This window comes from Oryza glaberrima, chromosome 5 (genome assembly GCF_000147395.1).
Source record: "Oryza glaberrima chromosome 5, OglaRS2, whole genome shotgun sequence".
Classification (NCBI taxonomy): domain Eukaryota; kingdom Viridiplantae; phylum Streptophyta; class Magnoliopsida; order Poales; family Poaceae; genus Oryza; species Oryza glaberrima.
Genome location: NC_068330.1, coordinates 3,755,790 through 3,773,855, shown reverse-complemented (window position 1 = coordinate 3,773,855; position 18,066 = coordinate 3,755,790). Strand labels below are relative to the sequence as shown.

General features: G+C 39.6%; 2 protein-coding genes across 4 annotated transcripts; one reads left to right on the top strand and one right to left on the bottom strand.

Annotated features, from left to right (window-relative positions):
• Positions 1-291: 291 nt before the first annotated feature.
• Positions 292-2,233, bottom strand: LOC127773392 (F-box protein At5g07610-like; the record flags this gene model as incomplete). The annotated part of the gene is made up of 2 exons (XM_052299450.1): positions 292-2,048; positions 2,137-2,233. Coding segments are annotated over 2 exons (1,275 nt in total), but the record flags the coding sequence as incomplete, so codon positions are not given.
• A 424-nt stretch (positions 2,234-2,657) lies between these two features.
• LOC127774674 (putative boron transporter 5) lies at positions 2,658-12,086 on the top strand. Of its 3 annotated transcripts, none has more exons than XM_052300957.1 (14): positions 2,658-2,869; positions 5,139-5,245; positions 5,329-5,411; positions 5,681-5,873; positions 5,970-6,108; positions 6,197-6,362; positions 6,443-6,609; positions 6,707-6,880; positions 7,089-7,184; positions 7,281-7,397; positions 7,742-8,064; positions 8,553-8,820; positions 9,365-9,499; positions 11,499-12,086. In XM_052300957.1, exons 2-14 carry the CDS (start codon positions 5,139-5,141, stop codon positions 11,562-11,564), a joined length of 2,034 nt encoding a protein of 677 aa, XP_052156917.1. In that variant the 5' UTR covers positions 2,658-2,869; the 3' UTR covers positions 11,565-12,086. The 3 variants fall into 3 exon arrangements, with proteins under 3 accessions (XP_052156917.1, XP_052156916.1, XP_052156918.1); XM_052300956.1 differs by having other exon boundaries at positions 5,129-5,245; XM_052300958.1 differs by lacking the exon at positions 2,658-2,869 and adding an exon at positions 4,160-5,020 and having other exon boundaries at positions 5,129-5,245.
• The last annotated feature ends 5,980 nt before the right edge of the window (positions 12,087-18,066 follow it).

The window sequence follows — 18,066 nt, the reverse complement described above, 5'->3', positions numbered from 1 at the left end:
CTCACCAGAATAAAATTAGCTAATGGTGGGTGGAGTTTAGTGCAGTCATTCAGATCTTTCAGTGTCTGAAACTTCTGTCCCGAATCAGCGCGAGTGGCGCAGAAGCCGCAATTGGTTTCTATCCCAATGCCAAAATTTTTTACGGCTGAATTTGATGCCACCCAACCTCAGCTTCAAAGTTTGCTAACGACTTCTCTGGATTCTGAAAATGCTGAAGGAGTGGCTTCGATTGGATGCATAAACTCCCAACTAAAATAAAATGTGGCCACTCTTCACTATAACAGATCATTTCCTTGTTGACAGTACCGATAAAAGATGCATAAATTCCCATCTCACAAAGATCAAACAGAAGTAATCAGATTTCTAGCATTGTTGAAATTCAAATAAACTCGAAAACCAGAAATAAGGTAAGGGAAGGAACAATCTAGACATCCATTGTGATGTGCAAACAGGTATCAGGTCTGACGACAAAACTTACAGTGACTAGAAATAAACACATACAGCTATACTGGCATAAAGTTAGACCGAAAATGGCAGTCACTGAGTACACACATATAACTAGCACCATAAAGTCAGGTTACAGGAGTGAAATCAAGCACAACCAAAAGTAACATGAAGCAAGAACCTTTTTTACCACACCGAACTTTGATATTGATACTCCATCCAACTTAAGAACATAGTACTGTTTCACAAAGCATTAGAAATGTGTCAATCTCAGAAACAAAGAAAAGCATATATATCATGCTATTGATGGATAAGACAATGCTGTGGCAGTCCAAGTGGCTCATCCTCGTAGCAATTGGTGATCTAGTTCCCATATCATCGGAAAAGATTGACACAGGTAGAGCTGCCATCCAGTACGGTAGATTATTAGGGCCCATCTGCTAATGATTCCAAGAACAAGGGAATATATGGAAGATATGGTGGCTCGCAGTAACTCCGAGGACGACTTAGACATCGTACTTCCCCACTGTCCATTTCATATGACGTGAGTATACAATGAACATAGTCATAAAACATGAAAAACATTTTACGTCCTTCGATCCAGACAAGAGTGCAGTCATCAGGGTTCATCCTCCTCCTCATCATCCGCTCAAATGGACGCATAGTGCTGACCGTGTGTTGCAAGGTCCATTGTCCGCCGTAGTAATCATCAAGAACCCACACTGATATTTCCCAGTCACCATAGCTGTCAGTACTTGCAAAGTGCAGCAGGCCCCGGGACAGAGCAATGAATCCCTCTGGACCAGAAGCACAAGGAGGATGAGCACCACACAAAGGAGAACCATCCTTGTGTGCCAGAGGGATGGTTCTCCAATTCTTCCCCTCCACATCCACCACAGCCACCACAGGCTGTATGGCGACCAAATGCAGCATTCCATTGAAGAAAACACTCTTGGAACCACCCTTTTGATCACGCCGAATCCTGATTCTGTTGCTCCATCCATTATCAATCTCATCACTCCACACTCCAGTTTCGGACGAGTAGATCCTCAATCCGACAACATCTTCGACGCCATCACATTCCAGATCATCGTCATCACAATCATAATAATCCCAATCCTCCACAACCTCGAACACATGGAAGTGAGACGAGACAGCCGGATCAAACCCCAAAAACGGCCGGACCTTCTTGGAGCAGGTGGAGTCCGGGAAGACGACAAATTTCTTCGCGGTAGGACTGCACACCACGTAGTTGAATGTCCTGTGTTCGTTGAGCTGATTCCAGCAGCGGCAGAGGAGGAGGCCATTGCAGCTGTCCACGAGCTGGAGATCATCACACTTGGGCAGGAAGGAAAACGAGGGATCGATGAGGGGAGGGGGATCCAGCGCCGGGACGATCTGGAAACGGTTTAGTACGCGGTAGTCGGCGTAGAGGAAGCCGGCGAGGGGCTGGAGGTGATGCCGCGGGAGCTGGCGGCGGTGGTCGGGGTGGGAGATGACGCGGCGCCACCGCATGGAGACGCACTTGAGGCGGCAGAGCGACTTGTAGGGCACGCGCGAGAGGATCTCGACGAGGAGGTCGTCGGTGAGCTCCTCCGCCATGGCTGCGCATAGAGAGACGGAGAAGCGAAGGGATTAGGAAAGAGAGGTGAAACCAAAACCACCGGCGGCGGCATGGAGGAGGGCGCGTACCGGAGGTGCTCCCGTTGGAGATGGCGGCGGCGAGGGCTTGGGGTTTTGGGCGGCGGCGGTGGCGTACGCAGAGACGGCGAAGGAGAAGGCTCGGCGTCGCTCACCGGAGCAGAGATCGGCGGCGGCGGCGGCGGCGGCGGCCGTGGAGCAGTCGAGGCTTCGAGGAGGTGCGAGGGGAGGAGGCCCAGAGAAAAAGCTAGCCGTAGCCCATTGGGCCTCGACGAATCCTGACCGATCGATCAAACGGACGGCCACGATTCTCCCCGGTTTCAATTTTCGAATCGCCCGAGAAAGCGAGACGTGAGGCGCGGCGCCACCCTCGCCTCCCCCCATCACCTCGCTACGTGTCCGCACGGCAACGCAGGCTGCCAAGTGGGCCCCACTCCAACCCCGCTTCTGCCGGACCCACATGTCAGTCACACGCTGAAGAGTCTCACACCGACTCCCTTCTTCTTCTCCTCCTCCCTCTTGAGCTCGCCTCCTCTCGTCGATTTGCTCGCCTATAAATGCCGGCGTCACCGGCGGAGAGGAGAGAGAGAGAGAGAGCCACGACGACCCGCTCGCCGCCGTCCCCTCCGGCCGCCGACGCCTAGGGTTTCCCCGCCCGCCGGCGCGTCGCTCGCGGTGGAGGCGGGGTATTGTCGCTGCGCGCCGCCGCGTCGATCCACCGCCCGCCCGACTGCGGACTTCGCTTGATTGTTTGTGCCTTCCCTCCTCGTCCTCGCCGCTCCTGGTACGTACGCGCGCTCCGATTCCGGCTGCATTTGGTTATTTTGCTCATGAGCGTCCGCCGCCGCTTCGCTCCATCGATCCTGGCCATCCGTGCGGCTCTCGATCGTCAGGGATTCGGAGCCCTTTGATGTGCGGGGGGGACGCGTTTGGGGAAAGATGCGGCGCTTGATTTGCGTGTTGTGCATCATGATTGCTCTTGTCAATTTGATCGATTGATCATCGATGCAGGATTTTTCGTTAAGCTGATTCGCTGTGTGTTTGCAGATACGGACTAGTTAATTGGTTACAGTTTGTATTGTTCCGTAGGATCGGTACGTGATGATCCATTGACGAGCGCAGTTGCGTTCTTCCCCCCCTTCAAAAGCGTCATAAATCTTGTACTACTACTATGACATCTACACATCCAGTGCAGCTGTTTCTCAAACAGCGATATAATGTTTTTGAAAGCAAGTTTGATCACTGTTTTTCTGTTACTCCTTTTTGCACCATATTTCAAAAGTTTATAACTGGTTCAAAAACGTACTAGTGGTTTTTATTCACTCACAAATGAGAAAGATAGTACGAAGAATGTAAATTCTTGATAGAACTTTCTGCATTCCCAACAGTTGGCAGTCCTTTATTTGTGTCGTGTTCGAAACAAGTAGAACACTTTGATTTGTTGCTTTATGCAGAACATATCCAGATCATATCTCATTTTTTTTCCAAATGGGACCCTCCTGTACCTATTTCCTCAAGCACCTCTGTTCTTGGGTGGTTCCAAGTAACAATCAGTTTATGAGACACTGCCTATTTGCCAAATTTAACATGACAGCCTGTTTGAGCCAGACTGCTGGTGATCCCTATTTTGTTTCTTGAAGCCTTCTTTCTTAGGCCTTGTTTAGTTCCCAAAACAAAAACTTTTCACCCATCACATCGAATGTTTGGACACATGCATGAAGTATTAAATATGGACGGAAATAAAAACCAATTACACAGTTCTGACGGAAATTGCGAGACGAATCTTTTAAACCTAATTGCACCATGGTTTGACAATGTGGTGCTACAGTAAACATTTGCTAACGATGGATTAATTAGGCTTAATAAATTCGTCTCGCAGTTTCCTAGCAGAATCTGTAATTTGTTTTGTTATTAAACTACGTTTAATACTTCAAATGTGTGTCCATATATCCGATGTGACACCCCAAAGCAAAAAAATTTTGGGAACTAAACCGGGCCTTAGTATTTGCAGCTGTCAACTTATTCATGAAAACTATGCTCCTACTATGCATAGAAATGTAAAGCTAAAAATAGCATCTGGTTAGGAAGGGGAAAATGAAAGAGCCAAATGATGGCATGCAATGGTTCATGTCCAATTTGCTACTTATAGCATAAAAAATAGGCAAACACCAAACAGCTGGACCGTCCTTCCCAAGTTTGAAAGTTCTGTTTCATTCTTTCATAAACCAAGTCTGATGTTGTGAAACTAAAATTTATGTAGTACCCCTGTCTGATCCATTCTTTTAGCCCACAGTTGGCTTGTGAAATCCTACATGCACTTATTCGTAAACCCCATGCATGGGGCATGTCTTTGTGAGTACAAAATTTATTTTTATTTTTTTCGCCGGGCCAGCAAAGATAACCGGCCAAGTTTTGCATTAAGAAGGAGAGAAAGTTTTACAGCAGCCCCTAAACCAGAAAAGGCTTAGGTTACAGGAAAAACTTCACAACAATAAAGACAACAAACAAGCACAGCTGCTAAAACCTCAACAAATTAACCGCCAGCGATTGCGCTCAGTAGCCCAGCAGCCTTCCATGTTTCCCATTCGTCGACAATTATGGCACAAAGGTGAACCGCTGAAGTAGCTCGTCCATCAAACACACGCGCATTCCTTTCCTTCCAGACTATCCATGTTACCAAGATAACCCCAGCATCAAAGGTCCCCCGATCCGTCTTGTGAACTGATTTGCGTGCTTCACACCACCAATCCAACATGTCTTCCGTGGGGGAAACACAGGAGAGTCCCAGGCGACTCCTGATTCTCGTCCAAACTGCCCTCGTGTACTCGCAAGCGTGGAAGATATGGGCCCATTCTGCCAAGATTGATGATGCCCAACCCACCATTTTCGATCGGCAGACAGAGCTTATCCCAAGCAACTAGGCTGCATCCACCCGGTGCATCCTCATCCCCCTTCCACAAGAAACCGCGGCATTTCTTTTCAATTGCTTTAATTGCCCACACCGGCAATTCCAACACCGAGAAATTTATTTTTATTAGCTCAGTTATTTTCAGATGACGGGAACTGTGAAAGCCCCATTTGAGGGAGTGGTTAATGATTTCAAAGGAAGATTATCTTGCTACAAACAAGATTGGATAGATGGGTCCCGTACTGGATTCAGGTTTGTGTAATCGAACATTTCCAATGTTAATTTTTGCATGTTTGTTCTTAATTCTGGCTGCTGTATTGATTATGTTATTTCAGGATATTGGCACCTACATTGTATATCTTCTTTGCATCTGCACTACCTGTTGTTGCCTTTGGGGAACAATTGAGTAATGATACAGGTTGGATTGTCTTCCTTGTACTTACATCAGCTATGAGCTTCGCCATTCCTAGTTATTGACACGATGTTCTACATACTTTAGCTCTCCGTAATATTTGAGTTGGAAAAAGGGAAACAAGTTATTAACTCTTCTTTCAAAACGGGGGGACAATAGAAAGTAATAACAGTTTCCTTTCTCTATTGGTCGGAGTCAAGGAACAATCAAACAGATAACTGTGGCTCCTTCAGAGTTTATACGCAGTTTCTGACATCTGAATTGTTCATGTTCAGATGGTGCACTGACCACAGTTGAGACATTAGCATCAACCGCTATATGCGGCATCATACATTCAATATTGGGCGGGCAACCACTGTTGATTGTAGGAGTTGCGGAGCCAACTATAATCATGTACACTTATATCTACAATTTTGCCAAAAATCACCCAAACCTCGGAGAAAGACTATTTCTGCCATGGGCTGGATGGTAAGGGCTGATAAATATAACAATCCTTCCTTCAGTTTTCTTTTTGGTTATACTAAATGTTATCTGCATTTCTCACTTTTCTTTGGCCACTGATAGGGTTTGCATCTGGACTGCCTTCATGCTATTCCTCATGGCAATGTTTAATGCTGCAGTCGTTATAAACAGATTTACAAGGTTTGCTGGAGAACTATTTGGAATGTTGATTACGATTTTGTTCATGCAGGAAGCAGTCAAGGTATTCGTCATTTGTTTTCTTACCGTTAATAACATATAAAGTGTGCTCTAATTTAGTTTACTGTTACTACATGGTCTTTGTTCTGCAGGGGATGTTGGGTGAATTCAGTGTGCCCGAGGGTAAAGACCACAGTCTACCGATATACCAATTCCAATGGGCTTATGTTAATGGTCTGCTTGGAATTATCTTTTCAATGGGCCTGCTATACACTGCAATACGTAGCAGGAGTGCAAGATCATCGCTATACGGCACTGGTTTGTCATAAGTACCTTCATTTTTTTTTTATCTCAGTCTCCAAATATCAACTACTCATACGCCAGCTAATAACCTGCAGGGTGGCAAAGAAGCTTCATTGCTGACTATGGCGTTCCACTCATGGTTGTAGTCTGGACAGCTTTGTCGTATTCATTGCCAAGCAAGATCCCTTCAGGGGTTCCTAGGAGGCTCTTCACCCCACTTCCTTGGGAACCAAAGTCATTGCAGCATTGGACAGTAGCAAAGGTTGTGATGCAGTTTATTTTGATTCCAGGATCTAATGTAAAATGTAGATATATTCGATGTTGGAATTTTGATGTGCTTTTCGCTATTGATTTTGCAGGATTTGTTTTCTGTCCCTCCACCATACATATTTTTGGCTATTGTGCCTGCTGTAATGGTTGCCGGGCTCTATTTCTTTGATCATAGTGTAGCTTCACAACTGGCTCAGCAGAAGGAATTTAATTTGAAAAACCCATCGGCTTACCATTATGACATTTTGGTCCTCAGCTTTATGGTATGATTTGCCATTTGTAGTTGCCTCTGTAGCATACATTTTCTTATTTTGCAGTAAGGATGCAATCCTTTGATTCCTACTGCTTATGGGAACACAAAAATATAAAATAATTGGTGATAGGTGAAAGTTGTTGAGACATGTATACACGATCTTACAAACTTTGCTATAGAAATGGCTCTTTTCTCAATAGGATACAAATGCCATGCAGGTCTTGATTTGTGGTCTTATTGGCATCCCTCCATCTAATGGAGTACTTCCCCAGTCCCCCATGCACACTAGAAGCCTTGCCGTCCTCAAGGGGCAGGTTAGTGATTTTGACGTGTTTATACTCCTTGCGTATTTCTGTTTATGCTATTCAGTTTGCCTTTGCTCAAGTGCTATCTCTATTTCTTTTGATTAGTTGCTTCGCAAAAAGATGGTCCAAACTGCCAAGGAGGGTATGATGAACAATGCTAGCAGTTCAGAAGTTTATGGAAAGATGCAAGAAGTTTTTATCAAAATGGATGATAAATCCAATGTGAGTATAAAGTATACAGTATACACCAGAATATATTCATTCCTCAGTACAATACTAATTATACTGTTGCTTCATACTGCTTGATTAATCATATCCGCTTCGTTTTTTCAAAGAGGGCCTTTTCCCCTTGTGAACATTTTAATTAGTAACTACCAGCGTCATCAGTGAGATTATTGTCCTAATAAAATAGTATCTCTGTTAGATTTTATTAAGTTATTCGAAGAAACAATATAATCATTCATTCCGTTCTGTCTGCAAGACAAAATAAATGCACCACTTAGCCCCATGCAGTAAAAATCTCTGTTAATATTTTCCTAAAAAAAATCTCTGTTAATACCCTGCAGGCCAAATCTGTACGCAAAGAGCTGAAGGAATTGAAGGATGCAGTTATTCCAGAGGGAAATGGAGCAGGGAGGGTGTCTGAGGTATTTGATCCTGAAAAGCATATAGAAGCTTACTTGCCTGTCCGGGTGAATGAGCAGAGAGTGAGCAATCTGTTGCAGTCCCTGTTGATCGCTGGTTGTGTTGGAGTCATGCCAATCATTCAGAAGATACCAACATCAGTCCTTTGGGGTTACTTTGCTTATATGTCCATTGACAGCGTTCCGGGAAACCAGTTCTGGGAGAGGACACAACTTCTGTTCATTTCACCTCAACGGCGCTACAAGTAAGCCCTCATCTAGCTGCGTTCTGTATCTATTCAGACGAGCCCTTTTAAAAACTTTAGAGGGAATGTTTAGATTGTAGCCAAAATAAATCTTACCGAATGCCAAAATTTTAGCAAGATGTTAATATTGTCAAAATATTGGTAGGATTTCTTATGTATTTACTAAATTTGGCGACAAACTAAACATAGCCAAAATTTTGACAACTTTAAAATGGTATAGTTGAAAATGGCATCAAAGTAAACAGGCCCTTAAAGATACGAGGGCAGTGTTACTATAACTTGGGAGATACCAAATACTGTCAAAATGTATTATTTAATGGTGCCTCTAAAACCTCCCAAGGATCGTAGAACTTGTCTATTCATTTCTTGTCAGCATGCTATGCGTGTTTAGTTCTTGCTATGTGTGTTTAGTTCTTGCTAAGCCAGTTTTGAGTGCAGGAACATAAGTTTCAGTACTAATTATTATTTGTTCTTGATAAATTGGACAGGCTTCTGGAAGGCGCTCATGCATCCTTCATGGAGTCAGTACCTATCAAGAAAATATCTGCCTTCACTATTTTCCAGCTGGTTTATCTCTTGATCGTCTGGGGGATGACATGGATACCAGTAGCTGGAATCCTCTTCCCACTGCTGTTCTTCTTTCTCATTGTCATTAGACAGTATATCCTCCCGAAATTCTTCGATCCACGCCACCTGTGGGAATTGGATGCAGCTGAGTACGAAGAACTTGAGGGAGTGCGGCGTGATCCGTCTACGGTATGAATTCTTTGTCCTCTTTCTTTTTTTTTTCTTTTTGCACATTATTTTTCCCACATATATTTGACTGCGGAGCACTTAAACTCTAGTAGCTCATATATTTGACTGAAATTTAAAATCCTTTTTGGTCTGCTAGGTTCTTTTCACGTCTTTCTAATACATATCATTCTTTTTTTTTTGACCAAATCGAGTATTATAGTTTAATGCAGTCAAAATATTAAATTACTCGAACAGTATAGCCTTATGCATATGTGTGGTTTGGCAATTTTCCTACATCTTTGACTGAATTTAGAATGCCTTTTGGTCTGCTAGGTTCTTTGCACGTCTTTCTAATACATAGCCTTTTTTTTTTCTTTTGGACCATATTGAGTATTTTAGTTTAATGCAACCAAAATGTTAAATTATTGGAATAGACGAACAGTATAGCCTTACGCATGTGTAGTTTGGCAATTTTCCTACCTCTAGTAGGCTTTAGCCATCACTCTTAAAGTCTTAACTGCTTTCTAAGATGATCTGAATCTTCTGGCTTTGGCTCTTTACACAGGACGAAGATGCTTCCGTTTCGCGCTGCAGCGATGCCAGCCCTGAATATGCTTCTGAGATATTGGATGAATTCACGACTAATCGTGGTGAACTGAAGCACAGGACCAAGAGTTTCCGTGACGAGAGGCTGATACAGGTACCGACTCATATCCAGCGATGGGGTTTTCCCCCCACCCCCCCCCCCCCCCCCCCCCTCCCCCCCCCCAAAAAAAAGCCATTTAGATTGAGGCCTATTTTGGGGAGCTTCTAGTTGCTGCAGATTTTCCTACAATCAGAAGCTCCCCCAAACAATATAACTTTGATCCAGATTCTAAGAAGTTATAGTTGTAGAATCCAGAAAATGACCTAGAAGTCAGAAGCTACGAAAGTCAGTTTTTCCGGATTCTCAGAAGCTGGCTACCAACCAGCTGCTTTTTAGAATCTTAAGCTCCCCAAACAAACCTTGAGATTGTTTAGCAGAATTTTAAGATCACGGTAAAGTTGCCTTGATACCCGTAGGAATTTACTTGCTTAGAAAAGATCACGTTTAGCAATATACTCTCTTCATCATCCCATAATACAAGAGATTATGACATTTTTATAAAAAGTTAAGGAATTTAAAAAAAAAATCATGTATAAAAGTAAACGGACGAACCTACGGCTCGAACGCCCATCAGCCCGATGGGCTGGGAGCAAAATCGGGCGCTGATGTCAGCATATACTCTCTTCATCATTCCATAATACAAGAGATTATGACATCTTTTTATAAAGAGTTAAGGAATTTTTAAAAAAATTCATGTATAAAAGTAAACGGACGAACCTACGGCTCGGACGCCCATCAGCCCGATGGGCTGGGAGCAAAATCGGGTGTTGATGTCAGCATGACATCAGCGCCCGATTTATGTGCAAAACTATTTTAAACTGATTTTTCTCCTAAATTACTTATCCAAATCATGATCCGATTGCACCATTAAATTCGTTGCAATTAAATCTTCAAAACAAGACCACACATGGATATATTCCGACGAAAAAAAAAAGCTTATTATTGAATTATTTTTAAATGTTGTATGATGTTCCACCAGGTATATCGGAATTGTTTCACTAAGTAGATCGAAAATGTTTCACTAGTTTAAATCGGATGTTGTTTCACTTTATATAGAAACAATGTTTCAGCAAATACGAAAGAATCTTTCAGTTCACTATAACATTAGATCTGTACACAGTGAAACATTGGTAGTACACTAGGTGAAACATTTTTCGGTGGAATAAAAAATAAACCAAATTCTCTTAATATGGGGTTTCCAAAATATGTGGGTTTTTTTGTTGCAATGGAGTGTTTCGTTCACTGCAACATTAGATCTATACATAGTGAAACAAAAAATAAACCAAATTCTCTTAACAGAGAGTTTCTAAAATATGTGGGTGATTTGTTGCAACGGCGTGTTCCATAATATCAAAATCCACTGCAACATTTGATCTATATATAGTGAAACATCATGAGTACACTAGCTGAAACATTGTAAAACTACTAGTTGAAACATCAAAAGAGACCATATGCAACATTAAAAAAATCAGTAAAAAAACTAAAATATTTTTTATCGAAATATAATCATGTGTGGTCTTGTTGTAAAGATTAATTGTAATGAATTTAGTGGTGCAATCAGATCGTAGATTAGATTAATAGTTTAAGAGAAAAAAATCTTTTGAATGAATGAAAGATGGGAGTACGGGGGAAAAGATTCTTTGCATGCAGACATACAGTGGTAGGTACAAAAGCAGCGTCCGATTTTTCTCCACCCCTGCCGGTCGCTTGAGTGTGAGCATTTTCGAAAGTAAACTGCGCAGTAGTTAGGAGAATAACTGATAAAGAGTAAACTAGTATAAAAGTAAATAAAATATTATCAAGGGATCATAAAATCCCGTATATTTTAAAAGTATATTATAGAGCAGGACTAACTATCAATGAGCAATAAATACAGTGGTTAGATATTAGATTGGGAAAGCAGTACTTCACAGTATTCAAAATCCCTTATATTTATGAATATAGGGGTATCTAACTAAGTATGCTTATTACAGAATTAACGTCTACTGATCCTAATTTCAACTATAACCCGAGTTGGAAGCTAATATCTTCTTCTTCTTCTTTTTGTTGACAGCTTAATTCGGTGAAGATGACCAGAGAACTTTCTCGGATTCCGACTTTTACTCCTCCACGATCCTAAATTTCAGAAGGATATGGCCAAGGAAGAACTTTCTTTCGTTCTTTCTAACACCAAGCACCAAAGGAAGATGCTTCGGTGCAAAGTGAGAGGTATTGCTATCTCACGGTTCATTAAGTCATTTTTTTATTACAGTGAGAGTAATTGCATTCGAGGTAGTAAAAACTGGTACCAGTAGATGGCGAAGCAGGGAGGAACTGTGGCAGTTTTGGACATCTAAAGTAGTTCCCATTGCTGCTTGCGAAAAGCAAATTAAACCTGTATTATATGTAACCAGAACGGTAGGGGGGATACAATTAAAAGGTAGGATTAAGGGTGTGTTTTTGTTGTGTAATGAGCAATGTTATTGGTACCAACGGATTACAACACGATCGATGTTAAAAGTAAACAGCCTGGTGATGTCAGAGCGCCGGTGCTGCGTGTAGCCTGTAGCGAAGAGCAAAGGTATATAGGAGTATTCAGTTATTCACTAGTCAAAGAATAAAGAGCAGAAATTTTTTTTTATGGGTCATGTATGATGGACCGTCGTGGTTTATTGATATTCATTCATGATGTCAATGTGTCTCCATAGTTTATGGATTTTCTGTTATGTATGGGATGTTCACTTTGGCAAAATTAACCCTATCAAATTTTGACAAGGTAATGATATAAACATTCAAAATTACTTTTATTACTCTACTTTAGTAATTTTAGAATATTACTCTAACAAAAACCTAGTAAAAGTGACAAACTAAATATATCTTACACATCTTAACCATATTGAATATTGCAATGCTAAAATTTGGTACTACCAAAATTAAATAATGTTGATTTAGACATCAACGCAACAACCTCGTACTTCCCAAAAGTGTTAATGAGCTGTCAGTCACTCCATGGGATTGTTTTCTTTTTCTTTTTCACAGTTTACCCTTTCTGGCACAATATGGTTTTTCTTTTCCTGGATAAGTTTATATATCTAAAGTTTATACATTTACTAATTATAACCCTAAAGTTTATATACTCAAGGTTTATAGGTCGAAAGTTGATTTTTAGATAATGAAAGCTTTATTAATCTCAGTAAATTTCACCAAGACAATTATTCTAAGAGCACCTTCGGCTTCTGCACCTAAAGAGTGCACACAACCAACAAGAAAGAAACAAAAGATAAACTCATCATCAAAATAGTAGGAACAAAAAGAACTTCAGGAGCCCTCTATCCGTAGCCTAGAACGCTACCCATGTGCCGGAGTAGAAAACTCCATGGTCACTAGTTCCAAATATTGACAAGCCGCAATGATAGTACTCCGCAAATTGACCTTTTGGAGGATAGCCCATAAACAGAGCCAATGTGTAATAAAAAAAATTAACCTGCAAAGGAGAAGATATATTTTTCCTTTCAAAAACCACATCATTTCTACAAAGCCAAATAGTGGTAGTTGCCCCTAATAAGACCAAAGATCTCAAATTGCATGGTTGATTGGTTGTCTTTAGTCGAAAGTTGATTTAGCTTATTCAAATTCGAATTCAAATAACTTTCTATTATTGATGTTTCTATACATAAAGATTATACGTACAAAGTTCATAATATATATCTTTACCTATAAAGTCTATACACACAAATATTTTTTAAAAAGTGCATCAGATGTTGTATATTTTCTTTTACATTTTTACAGACCTAATTTTTGAATTGGTTTGGGATTTGAGGGGAGGGGGCCTCTTGCTACATTCCTTCTAAGGCCATGTTTAGCTCCCAAAACAAAAACGTTTCACCTATCACATCGAATGTTTGGACACATGCATGAAATATTAAATATGGATAAAGAAAAAACCAATTACACAATTTGCGTGTAAATTGCGAGACGAATCTTTTAAGCCTAATTGCGACATGATTTGACAATATGGTGCTACAGTAAATATTTGCTAATGACAGATTAATTAGGCTTAATAAATTTGTCTCGCAGTCTCCAAGTGGAATCTGTAATTTGTTTTGTTATTAGACAACGTTTAATACTTGGAATCCTTAATACTTCAAAAGTGTGTTCGTATATCCAATGTAACACCCAAACTAAAAATTTTTGCCAACTAAACCAGGCCTATATACTCCATTTGGCACTTGCATGAGGGACGGACCTAGAATTTGGGTAGGTCCCAGGGTAGCCCATATATGATATATCGAATACATGGTGAATTTATATGCGGTACCATGGCCTTTAACCACCGGGCTTTGGGCCATGCCCAGGTGGACCAAGGTTTGGGTCCGTCATTGATTGGCACCGTTCACATTTTAATTTTAATATTTTTTGCAAAAATAAAAATAGTAAGTAATTATAACAACATTGTATTATCGAAGTGCATTATATCCTTAAAAATATAAAAGCATTAGTATTTTCTTTATTACTCACTTAAACATGGAGAATTTTTAGTGATAAAAGTTCCAAAGGATGTGCTCATACGGTGTATTCATATAAGTGCGTGTGTTTATATAAAAAAGCTTTTTGTGTTTGTATTATGTCTTTCTTTTTTCCTAAAAGATGAAAGGTTTCAACGAGAAAAGGGAGTAGCAATAATGCAAGGAGCAGAAATGTTAGAAACCACATGAATAGACACGTGATATTATATACTACTCCCTCCGTCCCATAATATAAGGGATTTTGAGTTTTGCACTGTTTGACCACTCGTTTTATTAAAAAAAAGTTTGAAATTATTATTTATTTTTATTTACTTTATTATCTAAAATACTTTAAGTACAACTTTTTATTTTTTTATATTTGCACAAATTTTTTGAATAAAACGAGTGGTCAAATAATAAAAAAAAACTTAAAATCCCTTATATTATAGAATTGATGGAGTAGTAGGAGTACTAGAAATAAAACAATGAGCCCATGGACCAGGACGCGGGTACGGCTCCCCACGCCCACACGCACACGCTGAGTCAGCGCAGTTGGTCTGGTCTACTACCACCGTACGACTAATTCCCAGACCCAGTCACGTCCGAGTCACCATGCGTGTGCCGTCGAGCGTGTGGCTGTGGGAGGCATTGCCGACCCCACGCGACAGTGGCCCCCCCTCCGATCCTGCCAAAAAAAAAGAACTAGCCAAATGATCTACGCTCTCCGTCTCATATAAGAAAATAAAAACAACTTCTGAAATTCATCCCTAAAAATTTATAAAAAAAACCAATCTAAAATAACATAGAACACACGATTTAGTACAATAAATGTGTATACATTTATTTAAATTCGTTGTAATACACATCTTATTCTACTTTCTTCATTCTAAAATATAAAGAATTTTAATTGAATGAAATATATTTTGGTACTACGAAATTATAGGATGTATATTATCCCACCAAAATAAAGGTTGTTTTTAAGCACGGAGCAAGTACTCCCCGCGTCTCCGCCTCCGCGTACGTAGGTGCCGGTGACTCGGAGAGTGTGGTGTTGTCCCCGCGCGACCAACCGAGTCACGTCCGAGTCAGCACTCCCGGGACCGTAGGAGTACAATGGATCATGTATGCAAGCCCTCTCCAGGTGTTCTTCCCTTCTAAGCACAGCCACAAAATCATCCTATGTTTATTAGACTGTTTCTTACTAGGTGTTTTGAATTTTACAACCTGATTTTAGATTAACTGAAGGATTTTGTTTGTGTTGTTTCCGTCACTAAGCGTTAAGCTATCGGACCGCTTTATATCCCATTATTTCCGTTTTTAATATATGATGTCGTTGGCTTTTTACGTTTTATTTGATTATTTATCTTATTCAAAAAATTAAGTAAATATATTTTTTTGTTTGATTTATCACTAAAAGATTTTTAAGCAATACTTATATCTTTAAGATTTATATAAAATTTTTAATAAGACAAATGGTTAAAGGTTATAACAAAAATCAATAGTGTCATATATTTCAGGGTTAACGATAACAAAAGAAAGCCAGTGATATAGTGTGCTAGGTTGAGTTTTCTTATCCAAAATATTTTTTTGGGATGAAATATTTTTTCTTATCCATGTCATCAAGCCTTACATGACCCAAAGTTCAAACAGTCCTCACCATCTTCCTTATCGCATCTTACATGAAAATGTTGTGCATATAATTTTAACTTACGATCATAGTATGATCAAACACAGACGAGCAGGCGATACAGGGGTCGACGGCTGTATGGGACCAGCACTAGCAGCCTTGGAACCGTTATTAAACACAGAAATATTTCATCGTACGAATATCGTAAACACCAAATCGTACGTATAGCAATGTTTCCATGTTACAGCACTCCATTTTCGCTCCGTTAACAATGGGACTTAATTTTCAAAAGGGGCAAAAATAACAAATGAATGCTATTTCTTTATATTAATATTGATTTGTAACCTTTTTATTTTTAAAAGGCTTTGTAATGCAACTAATTAATGTTAACTAAGTCTGTGTTCGAAAAAGCAACGGCTTAAGGTTTTTAGCACACACAAAACGAAGTGAGTAACTAGTGTGTGATTAATTGAGTTTTGATTATTATAAACTCAAAAATTGGATTTATTTGAATTTTTAAAAAATAGATATAGAAAGTTCTCACAAAATACATACTCACGGTAAATAAGGAAGTAGCTTCCTTTATTAGCACATTAGAATACAACCTAAGAAATTCCTAAAGAAATATTGATTAAAAAGAAAAAAAGACTTATATGAAAGAGAGAGAATAAAATAGTAGTAGCATTTTAGACGACTTAGGGCTTGTTCACTTTGATGCCATTTTCAACATTACCAAATTTTGGTAAAGTTATAAAAAAAGTGCTACATTTAATTTGCTGCCAAATTTTGGTAACTATATAAAAAATCCTGTCAAGTTGCCAAAATTTTGGTAACTATGCCAAAATTTTGACATTGCCAAAATTTAGTAATGTTTTTTTTTGGCATCAAAATGAACATGCCCATAATAGAAGGGTTGTGTTCTTTAGCATAAACTTCAAGTTCATCCACTCCCTTAACTAATCCTCAAACCGAATTCTGATTTACATCAGTGGGCTTCTAGAATCACTACCATCTAGAAGGCTGGGTGACTCCTTATCTTGGTGATTAAGGGTTGCTATACGCCATGTCTAAACGTTGGAAGAACCAGATTGGACAACTGAATTGCCTTGCCAGTCTTCTAATAGAAAGTGACTATTAATTTTGATAAATACAACATGCCATCCATTACAAAGTGATAATGATTGATTAAGCATGAAACATATCAATAAATTGTGTCTATCAACACTTTGTTATCTTTTCATTCTTTTATATTTTTTTTTGTTAAGTTTGACTTCGCATTTTTCTACTCTCAAGAGTCAAGACGTCTCTTTTGTCCTTGAAAAAAAAAAAGATAACCCTTTTGTGCCCCTTGAGGTCTGTAAAGGATGAAGCGGAGGTTGTGGGTAACATAGTGCCTGACTTACCACTCATGAACAATAAAAATCGTAGAACTATAAATAAGCGAAGATCTTTTTCCTAAATACCATTAGGTTGTGCTATGCTTTGCAACAATGTCCACATTTCTGAGAAAAAAAGTTTTCTAATGTTAGTACCACACATATTAATATGACATTTCAACTCATTTAGAGGAGACATAAAACTTTCTTTTTTACTACAAGAAAATTTTCACACGGACTCACTATACGGGATCTATCCCCACCTATTTGAAGACTCCATTTCATTAAGTGAAAATGTTTGAACTGTCGCATTTGAATTTTGCGAACTCAGGCAAAACTATTTACATTTTTAACATTATGTAGATGTGTTTTCAGTTTTTAAAGAAGATAATACATTGAAAGCAATGTTTTCAAAATTACTCGCTATGTTCTAAAATATAAACATTTTGGAGGTTTTAGCATAAATTAAGGTTGAGATGAGAAACGGTTGTGACCTCATGATGGACACACAAAAAATGGAAAAAAAAACGCATATCGCGCTATAAATTTTACTAAATAATAGAGAACTTGTGATTGACATAAAGAAAAAAAAAATATGAAAAACTGTTTTCATATTGTGAAAACAACTAAATCATAGAGACACTCATACAAAGTCTTTTTTACACGCAATCAGTGTAATTAATTTTTTTATCTATATTTAATATATTCCATGCATGTGTCCAAATATTCGATGTAACGAGGTGAAAAGTTTTTGCGTGAAAAGTAAACAGGGCCTTAGTAACAACGGTGCCACCACTACGTCACACTAATAAAAACACGCACATTCGGGACCCCACCTGTCATCCATTCATACACAACCCTTAAAAAAAGGTAATTTGGAACCATGCCATTATAATTTTGTAAAATTTAAGATATGCCATCGGTATCTCAATGACATATAAGACCCACATTAGTCAATGACATGTGGGTCAGGATGGCATATATTAAATTTTATAAAATTATAATGGCTGTTCCAATTTTCCCTTAAAAAAAAGAGAAAAACCCAACTCGACCGGCCACACCCAACCCAACGGTAGTACAGTACTATACGCGCAGCAAACCGCGGAAGCAACAACCCCAACCGCCACCCCCACC

Coding starts and splice junctions, on each gene's coding strand:
- LOC127774674 (XM_052300957.1), top strand. CDS start 5,139: ATGACGGGAACTGTGAAAGCCCCATTTGAGGGAGTGGTTAATGATTTC. Junction 5,412..5,680: donor ACAATTGAGTAATGATACAG/GTTGGATTGTCT, acceptor GTTCATGTTCAG/ATGGTGCACTGACCACAGTT. Junction 5,874..5,969: donor TTTCTGCCATGGGCTGGATG/GTAAGGGCTGAT, acceptor GGCCACTGATAG/GGTTTGCATCTGGACTGCCT.